At 37.7% G+C, this 12,160-nt stretch overlaps 1 protein-coding gene across 1 annotated transcript in view; it reads right to left on the bottom strand.

The window, feature by feature from the left end:
- fras1 (Fraser extracellular matrix complex subunit 1) overlaps positions 1-12,160 on the bottom strand; it is a 303,582-nt gene that overhangs the window by 173,203 nt on the left and 118,219 nt on the right. Inside the window, 2 exon segments of the mRNA XM_028805595.2 lie at positions 3,389-3,580; positions 5,592-5,693. Coding sequence (XP_028661428.2) covers positions 3,389-3,580; positions 5,592-5,693 — 294 coding nt within the window.

Genomic DNA, 12,160 nt, shown 5'->3' with positions numbered 1-12,160 from the left:
AAACAGAGTGTCCAACAAGGTGGGGATCACGTCAGGCCATGATAGAGAGAATCATCGAGCAGCAAAAGGCCATTGCACATGTCCTGTCCTCTGACAAGAAGTCTCGTCATCTTATCCCAACATGGCAGGACATGGATGTACTAGAGGCAATCAACAAATCCTTGCACCCTCTAGTTAATTTTACAGATGCACTTTCTGGCGAGAAGTACGTCAGCGTGTCATTTGTTAAGCCAGTTCTTCATCTTTTCAACGCATCAATCTTGAAAGTTAAGGATGATGATACTGACCTGTCAAGAGCAATCAAGTCTAAAATTTTGGAGTACCTAAACGAAACGAAAAATACAGTGACCCAGACATCCAAGCTCTATTGGACATGGCATCTACGGTGGATCCACGATTTAAGATGAGATACATGGCTGAGGACAACAAAACAACAATTCAATCCAGACTCAAAGCTGAGATGCAGACTTTGGCAATGATGGTAATAAAAATGAGCTGCACTGAGATCTATATTAGTGTTTTGAGTCTCAATTAGTTAAATTTGTTCTAAATGCCTTTTTCTGTGTTTAGGTGCCACCCCAAGAAACAGCACAAGAGACCAGCGAGGAGGATGCTGAAGCTGGATGTGCCCCAAAGAAAAAGATGACTTTAGGAAGCTACTTTAAAACTGCTGAACAAGCCTTGCCACCTAACAACCAGAAATCCAGTGTAGCCTGTGAGCTGGAATCTTACTTGCAGTCAAGCTACCTGGATAGTGAGGGGGACCCATTAAAATGGTGGAAAGAACATGAAAAGATCTACCCAAGGCTTTCAAAAGTGGCAAAAAATACTTGTGCATACCAGCCACAAGCTCTCCTTCAGAGAGGGCTTTTAGTTCCGGTGGAAATGTAGTTACTTGCTTGCGGTCTTCCCTAAAGCCCGATCAAGTTGACAGGCTTGTGTTCTTAGCCAAAAATCTGTAACATGTTGTAAAAATGTTTTATTCTTATTTGATTTTATTACAAGTTGATGTAAAAGAGGCAGTTTAATTTTATTTATTTACCACAGCTAAGAAAAACTCTCCATTCTAAACATGTTCGGTTTGTTTATTTTTCTTTATTTGTGGCTGTAAAGTGCAATAAGAATACACAAGTGAATAAAAGTTCATTACCAAAGGAATAATCATCATTATTAATCGTGATAAAAATTTTGAGCAAAATAATCGTGATAATCATTTTTTCTGTTATCGTGCAGCCCTATTACATAGTGATAAAAATGCAGGTAAAACAGACAATAGAAAAGAAAGCGCCACTGCTGTGGAATTGTTTCTGTGTGGGAACTTACATCTCACATCATGGAAACCTTTGAGAGGCTGGTCCTACACTAAACAAATCATCTTGGTAGACCTCCTACACCCACTATAGTTTGCCTATAGGACAAATATTGGAATAGAGGATGCAATTTTCTATCTGCTCCTCAAGGCTTATTCTCACTTGGACAAATTTTAAAACATTATGATGATTATGTTTTTTGATTTCCTCAGTGCCTTCAGTACCATCCAGCCATCTCTGTTAAGGGGTAAGCCCAGAGATATGCAGGTGTATGAGCCTACGGTGTCCTGGATAATCTGTCTAGCAGACAGGCAGACCGCAGTTAGCGAGACTCAAAGACTATGTTTCTGACACAGATGTGAGTAACACTGGAACACCACAAAGAACAGTCCTATCTCCTTTTGTTTTGACTCTGTATACATCAGACTATATATATATAATACCAGGCCAATGTGACTTGCAGAAATTCTCAGATGACTCTGCACTTATGCATCATATTGATACAAGGGAAAAGACAGATTGTAGGAGTCAGAGAATTTTGTTTCATGGTGCAGAAACAATTGTCTGCAACTAAACATCAGCAAAACTAAGGAACTGGTTATTGACTTTCACCACACCAAACTGCTGTGGAGTGCTAGTCTAGTAGCATCACCTCAAGAGAGGCCCACCGAATCAACCAAGTAATTAAAATGACAGATTCAGTTATAAGATACAAAAAAGAAAGAGCTGAGTGGCATTATGATTAATGCTACACATCCTCTCTCTAACTAACACTAACACTGAGTACATTCAGCCAACACATCATTTACTAAAAGTGTTGAATGATGCCTCATTGTGACTGCCAAGTTTTTCTTATCTATCTATCTTCTGTAAAAAGACAAGTTTCCCCTGGGGACAAATAAAGTTTTTTCTATCTAATCTATAAACACTAATAAAGTCTTGGCTATATTTTTAAATCAGATTAATGGTGTCAATCGCTCTCAAAAACATGAAACTTCTGGGTGACCCCAAACATTTGAACGGTAGTGTATATTTCTTTGGTCAAAGAATGGGGACACATCTACTTTAGGTTCCCTCATGTTTTGTTTGTGTCAGACATGGTTAATGAAAATACGAGATTTTAAATTAAATCAGTTTCTGTAAAATTACATTGACATGCAAATATTTACCTAGCCTGTAAACAGTCATTTGCTACATTAGCATATTTACCTGTCCCAGCCTTGCACCATTTGAGACTTTATATAAATCACTACCTTCTGATATACAAATACATCTCAAGAATATTCCACTTTTGAGACTTCTTGGTGTTGTGTTTGATTTCATAAAATAAATGTCAGTTCATTTCATTAGCTCTGCAGACTTACTAGCAAGATGTCTCAGTTAAACTTGCTGGAAGCATGCTGCCCCACCCTCACAGACAGACATGGTTAAGCATATTATGTCATTATATCCTAAGCTTCAGAAAGTCAGACTCTCCAAAAGTTTAACAAGAACAAATACTTCTGTAAAAACATGGCAATCCTTTGAAATTACTTATCAGCGCCCAGTGTTCACACATAGAAAATAGATACACTACTATCCTCTTCAGATTAATACTCCTATTTTAAGCCCAAAATGCTCTCCATTTTTATCTGCTATAATTACTTATTTGAAGGAAAGAAAATATTGCTAATACATCCAGAGTGCATACAGTGCACATGGTACATCACTTTTATAAATATAATTTAAGCATATTTTTTCCTTCGCTCAAAGTTAAGCTATTGATGGTCTTCTTGGGTTATGACCATTTGTAAACCTAAATAGTCTTTAAAAAGTGATCTTTTATTAAAAAATAAAGTATATTCAAAATTTTATTTTTAAAGCATATTTTAATTTTTATATCAGTCAATCAACTTAATCAGCATTCATTCAGATGAATAGCACAAGGATTATACATTTTAAAGTTGACACAATTTTGCCTCTAGAAAGAAATGCTTTCACTTATGTAAAACCACTTCTAAGTGCACTACAATAAAGGTGGTGGTATACTTAAACTATCAGTAATCACATTATTTTGCATATTGCAGAATATTACATACCCAAGCACACTCCACTCTGGCACATTCTGCTTTGTGGCATAAGACTTGTCCACGTTCACAAATGCAGAACTCGCACGCAGTACTGTTCCACATTTCACCATGGTAGCGGTTTAATCCTTCATACAGACAGCTGCCTTTGGATGAAACACACACCTCACAGCACTGGCCCATTCGGGACACTTTGACTTGGCCCTGCAAATCAAGATGAACAAGACCTTTAAACTATCTTACCACTGACCAAATGCACTAATACATGAAAAAATGTAATAAAATAAACACTATTTATTTGTTCAAAGTGATGAAATATTTCTGCAACACAAATATTACCTTTCTTTACTTGACAAATTTTGCTATAAAAGTTTCCCCCATTTTATACAGTACTTGATAGGCAACCAATTACTGTATTTCCTTCACTCAAAGACAAATTTAAAATCTTACAGTAACAGCAGATAGTAATCCACTTCATATCTACCATACTGCCAAATAAAATCTATGAATATGAACCTTATTGGGTTGCTTACAGCTTCTTGATACCAGATTCCTGTGACTGCTTTTTAACAGAATGTTCCAACTGAGGGTAATGCATTTTACAACATAAATTATGATTTACTGGAATTGCAGCATCAAAGTAGAAGGGACGATGTCTTAAGTATCAAAATAATCTTGTTCAAAACAACATAAAACTTGTTTTACATAATAACTCAAAGATATTTTTGCTAATCCTGACTGGGAGTATAAAATAAAAGTAATTGATGACCAGTGATAAGTGAACCCCACAGAGTTCACTTCATCATGAGTTAAGCAAAGTCATAGAAATGTTCAATGAAGTCAATGGGAAAGGAAGAACTGAACTAGGTTTGAGTGGATTATAACAGTGAAATTGTCTTTACAGTAAATTTTCTCTGATATTTAGGGAATCATCTGTCAACTATGCTGGACTGACTATTGTGACGAAATGTCTTCAGAGCATTGAGGGAGCAGTGCTAACCACTGCACCACCTAGTTCAAACAACAAATTACAAAGGCGGAACAAATACCATAAACAAAATGTAAGAAATGGCCACAAACTAGCAATAAGGAAATAAAATATAGATCATAGCGCTCACAGAGTTCCAGTCTTTGGAGACATTGGCTGTGCTATGACGCGGCAACATGGTCTGGCTCATTCCATTATTTAAATTTGTCGTTCTAGGCGCAGCCCCCTGCGTACCTCTGCAGATACTTTTGACTTTTTTTCTTCCATCAAGAAGAAAGTAATGCCTTGTAAATAGTAATAAATCTTTTGTTATTATTAGTATATTATAATGGTAAGGTTGCCTTCTTTAAAACTAGGGAAACATATGCCAACTATGCTGATATCGATTATTGTGGCCAAAAATGTGATCTTAGCTGTGAGGCAGCAGTGCTAGGAACTGCGTCACTGTGCCTCAAACAACAAAAGGATATGCAGATGAAATGAATACCACAAATAAAATACAAAAAGTGGGCACAAACTAGCAAACTGTGGCATGGGACTGTATCTTTCAATTCTTTAAAGTCTCTGGGCACAGCTTCCCAGTATCTATGTATATGTGTCATTCTTTCTCTTCCATCATGAAGAAAGAAATGCCTTGTAAATAGTAATAAATCTTCCAATGTTATTTGATGGGGTCTCATTTTTACAATGGAAGGGGGAGGGATCCTTTAAGGCTTGTTTTGAGATGGCAGCTAGGCACATGGCTAATTATGCTGCTGTGCTGCCAGCCAGTGTTATATATTCAGTGGCAGTACTCATTATGCTTACATTATGGTCAGCTAATATTGTGTTTCTCAACCTTTATGATCTTATGTCACAGTTTTGTTTTTTTAAATTAATTGATGATGCACTAGCAGCCAATGCAAAACCACCTCCTTGGTAAAACGAGTACAATTGGAAGAGTGGCAACCCATGATCCAGTGGTTGAAAAGAACTGAGCTAATGCACTCCTCACATAAAAAAACTGCCCATCACTGGTAAAGACAGCGTATTCACTGTAAAAAATGCTTTGGAAAATTTAGCCAATCAACAATAATCCTCTTCCACTCTCTTTAATGCATCTTATTTCCCACTTATGAAATTAAAGTGTAACTTAGGTAATGCAACTTTCATTTAAGCTTTTACAGATAGCGGGTGTGTCTAAACAAATATTACACCTAAAACACAACACAGGTTACTCTCTCTCACCTTGTCACAAGTGTGTGGTTTGCACGTCTGTGTGTGGCACTGGGCCACTCCTTTGATACACGTACAGATGGTGCAAGCATTTTTCTTCCACTGCTCACCATGCTACAAAAGAAGAAAATGAATTAGCAGCTCACAAATCCAATGGAATCTTTCATATGCCTGATGAATGAAGGTTGTGGAGGATACAAAATTGTTTTGTATTACTTCTCCACTGAAACAAACCAGCAACTATTTTCTTTTTAAGAAACAGGTTGTGATTCCTTTATATATCAGTTGTAAGAGATGAAGGTTTGTATAGACCATTTAACTATGATGAAAAACACCCTAAATAGTGGAACTCTGACTTTCAAGATGTATTACAAGTAAAATGAAACTAACTTATTATTGAAAGTTACTAAACTATCAATACTGAAGAAGACTTAAATGCTGAAATTGTTTTTAAAAATACACTGTTAAAAGACTCCCCAAAATAACACAGCCTTTTATTAATAGCCAGACAACAACTCTACCTGCTGAACTAAACACAATTATTTCCCGAAATGACATATACTGTATGCCCTGCACAGCTCCTGTCAAGACAGGCTAATGACTTTAAGGGGAACAACATCCACAGTTCATAGCAAATACAGCTTGGGAATTAACTTTTGAGTATTCCTAATAAAACTAATAACAAAAATACATTTTAGTTATACAGCACCTTTCCCATTCTGAAGGTACTCCACAGAGTCTCAGAAAGAACAGCAGGGTACATGTAACATTGGATACAAATGTCATTTCTGCACAGAACAATATAAAGGATAAATACAGGATATGCAAAGCATTAAATAGAATGAAAGACAATAAACCAGAGTAAAATTCTTAAAGAAAAGAAGAAAAGCCTGAACAAATAACATAATTTGTGCTATAAACACACACACACACACACGCACACACACACACACGCACTCCCACACACACACAGTATCCTAAGCATCTGGACAGAGAGGTAAACTGAAAGAAGCGGCAGAATGTTATGCTAATATAAAAGCCTTACTGAACAGATGAGTTTTAAGGTTTTTTTTTTTAAAGAGTCAGCCGATCTAATTAATTTAGGGAAGTCATTCCAAAGTGTGGGTGTTATATAGCCAAAGGCCCTGTGACCCATATATTGCAGGTTAGTATGAGGCACAACAAAATTGCCAGAATCAGAGAAACTTAGTGGGCAAACAGGAGCATTGTGATGGAGAAGGTCACTGATGTAGTCTGGTGCAAGGTCATTTAAAGCTTTGTACTGTAGGTTATTAATATAATTTTACATTCAGTCCTGTAAGACACAGGTAGCCAGTGAAGGCAAGGCAGGATGGGTGTTCTGTGCTCACTGTCACTAGTTTGTGTAAGGAATCTTGCAGCAGAGTTTTGAATTAACTGGAGCTGTGATATAAGATTTGAAAGGGCGACTGCTATTAAGAAGTTACAATAATTGATGCGGGTTGTGATAAAAGCATGGACAAGTTTCTCAGCATTAGAAAAGGGGAGGAATACGCGAACATGCAATATGGTATGGAGATAGAAAGTCATTTGTGGTTTATGTGGGTGGAATAAGAAAGGGAGAAATCAAAAATGAAACCAGGATTCCTTGCATTAGAAGAAGATCTGATGAGATCATTGTCAAGAATGATTGAAAAGGAGCTCATTTTCTTATGTTGCACTTTAGTGCCAATTTACAGGAGTTCAGTTTTGTTGCAATTAGTTTTGCTCCATCCAGGTTTTAATTTCATTGAAGCAAGTTGTGAGCTGAGAAAGCTCTGCTAAAATTTCACTTTTAACACTGAAATAGAGTTGAATATCATCTGCATAAAAATGATAACCCAGTCCAAGGCTACAAATAATATGTCCAAAGGGAAGCATATAGATACAGGACAGCAGAGGGCCAAGGACGGCGTCTTAAGGAACTCCTTGTGTGACTGGTGCTGAGCTGGATCTGCTGTTGCCAAGACTAACAAACTCTTGTCTATGAGTAAGATAGGACTTAAACCACCAGAGGACAGTGCCAGAGATATGCATAATGTTCTCCATTCTGAACAGCAGAATATCGTGTTTGTCAGGGTCATATGTGCTGCACTGAGGTCTAACAGAATTAGTATGCTGATTTGTCCAGAATTTGCTGCCATAAGCAAATCATTAGTTACCTGAAGCAGAGCAGTTTCACAGCTGTGCTATGCTCTGAAACCAGACTGAAAGGGTAACATCCAATTATTAGAAGTTAAATAATTGGTGAGCAGGGAAGCTACAACATGCTCGAGAACTTCTGACAGAAAATGTGAGAAATAGACCAAAAATTGTTAACATTGTCAGCATCAAGACCAGACTTTTTCAACACTAGGGTTATAGAAGCAACTTTAAAAGTGGCTGGCACAATGCCAGTGTTAAGGGATATATTTATTATTGCTGTAACAGTCAGGAATATGGCATGAAGGCAGGATTTAGGAAGTGTGGTGAGGATGGGGCTCAGTACACAAGTAGTTCGTCTCATCTTACAAAGCAGGTCATTAACAAATGCAGATGTGACTAGTGAAAATTTAGAAAAGGAGCTGGATGGAGTGGGAAGAAAGGAAAATGTATAAATGGACGATGGATTTATGTTAGTTGAATTAATTAGATTTTTAATTTTATCACAGAAAAAGTGGAGGAATTTTTCACAGACTTCAGCAGAGGAGGTAATTGGGCCAGATGCTGGTTGAAGTAGCTTATTAAGTACGGAGAACAAAACCCTCAGGTTATCATGGCCACTTTCTATTATTCTGCCATAATGTGCGTTCTTAGTTGGAGTTAGTGCATCTCTGTAATCTCTTTGATGGTCAGAGAAAATCTGGATGTGCACAGTGAGGGTTACGTGACATTCTCTCAAGGTGCCAGCCAGCTGCTTTCATAGACTGCAATTCTGAGCTTTAACATCGAGCTGAACACTTAAAGGAAACCTCCTTATGTTTTAAAGGAGCAGTCTTATCAAGGGCTGAATTATAGAAGTCAACAAAACTATCTAGTGCAGACAGAATAGTAAAGACAGATAAAGATCAGAAATGGATCCACCAAGGACAGAGGGACATATATTTGTTTGGTTTCTGAAAGAAATTTTACATTTACAGGTAAGAGGAGGAAGAGGTAATGAAACGGTGAAAAGTATTGCTTAATGATCTGAGAGTCCCAAATCACTGCTATATGTGTTTTTCAGATAAGCAGATCAGGTCTAATATATGACCACCAGAGTAGGTAGGAAAATCAACATGTTGCTTATGTCAAAACAGTCTATCAAGGATAGGAATTCATTTCTCAGTTTATGTGTAGGAATGTCAATATGGATATAGAAATCACCAATTAAGAATGACTTTCAGGAAAGGGAACTTAAGTGGGTTAATAATTCAGTCATATCAGATAAGAAAGACGGACTCAACAAGTAAAATAGGACCAGATTTTGTTATTAGTTTAAGAGCCAGACATTCTAAAGACAATTGGCCGTCAATTGGGATTCTTTTGATGTTTAACTCAGATCTAACAATTGCAGAGACCCCTCCATCTTGTCTTGAGCTGTGAGCCTCTGTAAAAGTAAATGTATTCAGATGGTGTCATCTCCATTAGAGATGCCATACTGGGAATGGCATCCCGGCCAGAGCTGCAACAGGATCCCTACCACCTGGGAAGCCAATATTATGGAAGGACAAGGGAAGACAGTCTATTCAGGATGTTGTCTCCCCCAACCTGATAGGAGGCTGCCCCCCGGCTTACAGTATCACTATGGATACCCACAGTGCACATTGGGAACTGTAGTTCTTTGGGATAGTCCTTTTGGGTTTTGTGGGTGCCACAAGGGGGCACTGAGGGGACTTGTGAGCCTTACTTTGTCAGGCTCCAACCTCCCCCAGAAGTGCTTCCGAGCCATAGTTTGGGACACCAGAAGTGCTCCCGGGTGTTAGATAAAATTCATAAAAGGAGCTGCCAGCCTCAGCACAGGAAGCCAGAGTTGGGAGGAGGAAGACAAAGCTCACCTGAAGGAGCAGAGCAAAGAAAAGAAAGAGAGAGAGAGAGAGAGACAGAGAGAGAGACAGAGAGAGAGAAGAAAGTGAAGTACAGAGTTGTGGTTGTGGTGTGGGAGACACTTTATTATAAGAGTTTCACACAATAAAAATCCTTTATTCATTGGCGAACTTGTGTCGAAGCCCATGTGTTGGGAGTTTGGGGAGCTGCAGCACCCCCTGGTGATAACAAGTGTAAATTTGTTTCGTTTTTGCCAAGTTTCTGTTAGGCAAGTTTAGAGTCTGTAATGAATTCTGATCAGATAATGAGGGTTGTTGTGCAAAGATCAATATAACCAGAGTTTATTTTAGCATATCGCAAATTTGGAACACTGACACTCATTTCCAAAGTAATGACTAGGACAGCGTTTTCCTGAACAAATGCTACTGATGAACTTTCCATTCACAGCCTGGCAATGGCATCGACGTGACAAGTTATTAAATCTTTAGGGACCACACAATACCAGTGTCTTTTAGGACATTCCAGTCTGACTATTTGCTCTGGACAAACTCTTTAATATAATTGAGTTTATCACAAGAGTATTTCAGCATAGTTGAAAGCCAATACTTTTCTGACAATAGTAGAGCATATTTAAGCAGCACAGCACAGCAGAGAAAGTGATAATTGGGCGCGCAGCTGACACAAATGAGTGGCAATAGCAACGCAGCAAAAAATCCAGTAGAAGCATAGACTGATGCCACTTGAGGATTGATTTATTAAAAAAATATGAGATATTATAAGATCTGTATGAAGATAATTACCAGAATTCGGAGGTTCCAACATATAACCATATACAAATAATCATGGGTATTACAGGTGTAATCACCTTAGCGCCGGAAGCTCGGTAGGTGTGAACACCAGATCATTTTTCCAGTTGAAGCATCAACAGCAATCCAGTATATCCATTTTAATTGAGAAGACAGAACATTTCCAGTTCCTACGTCTTCATAATGCAAAGAAAAATGTTCACAAATCAGGCATCAGGCAGAAGCGGGAAATCAACAGAAAGTTTCTTCCAGTGAACTTCAAAAAGATTCAAATCAGTTGTCCCTGAGGCTGCAAACTCAGTCAAGGCAAAGTCCATAAAAATAAATTCAAATTCAATACAAAAAGTAATCAATAGAAGTGGGCGATATTGGCAAAAAATTATATCTTAATATTTTCTGGGACTTTGATGATAAAAATAATTAGACAATATTTTGCCTCCTTTAAAAACGTGTCTGTAAAAGTCTTATTGATCTAGCTTGGTCTTGATAACAGGATATTAATTGTAGCTTACTAATGAGATTAAATGGAAAAATAGGATTTACAGAAAAAAATGCATTAAGACCAACAAAACTATTATAGTGAGAGCATTTTAAACAGACACTTCCCCTTAATGTAAGCAAGATATGAATCCAAAGGAAATAAAGTACTAATCACATTTGTAGTACATGGCATGAACAGTCTGGATAAGCAAAAACTGCTCTGCTGTAAGGTGAATTGTGCAGCATACAAGCAAGATCAAAAATCTAACATACTGTACTATAGTGTAAAAATCCAAAGTTTTGTCAGATACTGCGCAGAAAAAAAAAACTACAGTATTTATAAACAAGTTCTGTTCAATATTGCACAAAGATATCAGAAGAAATAAAACCATTGTAAAATTCTACTGAGGTAACTTCAAGTTGTGTGACAGAAACACCATTCTGTTCACATCATTTGACTTCAGAGCAGCACGGTTACATGTTACAACATTTCCACTGGTGCTGAAAGCCCTCTCAGAAGGGCTGCTTGAGGCAGGGATGCACAGGTACCCTTGTGCAAGTTTACCCAATTTGGGAATGTGTACTTCTTGTGTTTCTACCACTGAAGTGGATTTACTTCACTGTCCACCTCAGGTATCATCAAGTAGCTCTTGATCTCTTTTCAATAGCAGCGTACAGAGACTTGCCTTATCTGTATTCCCTTTTTTTTTTTTATTTTAAATAGCTGGTAAAAGACTTTTTGTTTTGGTCCCTCCCTCGTGTCATCACCTACTCCAACTTCTGCAGCCATAGAGGTGGATAGAGCGGGGTGAGGAAGTGGGGATCTGTGTGAATGTTTTAAATAATGAAAAAAAAAAATTGGTTTGGAATCGAGGACACCCCAACCAAAACGGCTTGCCAAATAAAACAAGCCCGACAAGCATATGCTTCTTGAGTAAACAGAAATAATCAGTTGAAACGAATTACATAATTTGTTCAAACAGATTAATAATTCATTCAAATTGGATTTTTTTTTTGCCTGATGCCTACAGGGCTCTGTACTAGATGAATTTCACTTTGCACATGGTGAAACAAGTTAGTTGTCGAGCTGTCTTTAACAGCAAATTATTTCCGTCATAGTTTGCAGATTGCCGTCTTTTAAGCAACATCAGACTTTTCAAAGCCAAAACCATCTCCACACAAGTGAGGATGATCCACATCTTGGAATTAAATCTAACAATGTCGATTGAAAGGCTGTTTATCCTTGGCTCTGTTTGCTTACTCAGTTTTAGG

Source organism: Erpetoichthys calabaricus, chromosome 7 (assembly GCF_900747795.2).
Source record: "Erpetoichthys calabaricus chromosome 7, fErpCal1.3, whole genome shotgun sequence".
NCBI classification, from domain to species: Eukaryota; Metazoa; Chordata; class Cladistia; order Polypteriformes; family Polypteridae; genus Erpetoichthys; species Erpetoichthys calabaricus.
The sequence above is the reverse complement of the archived record's forward strand: the minus strand, read 5'-3'. Positions and strand labels throughout refer to the sequence as shown.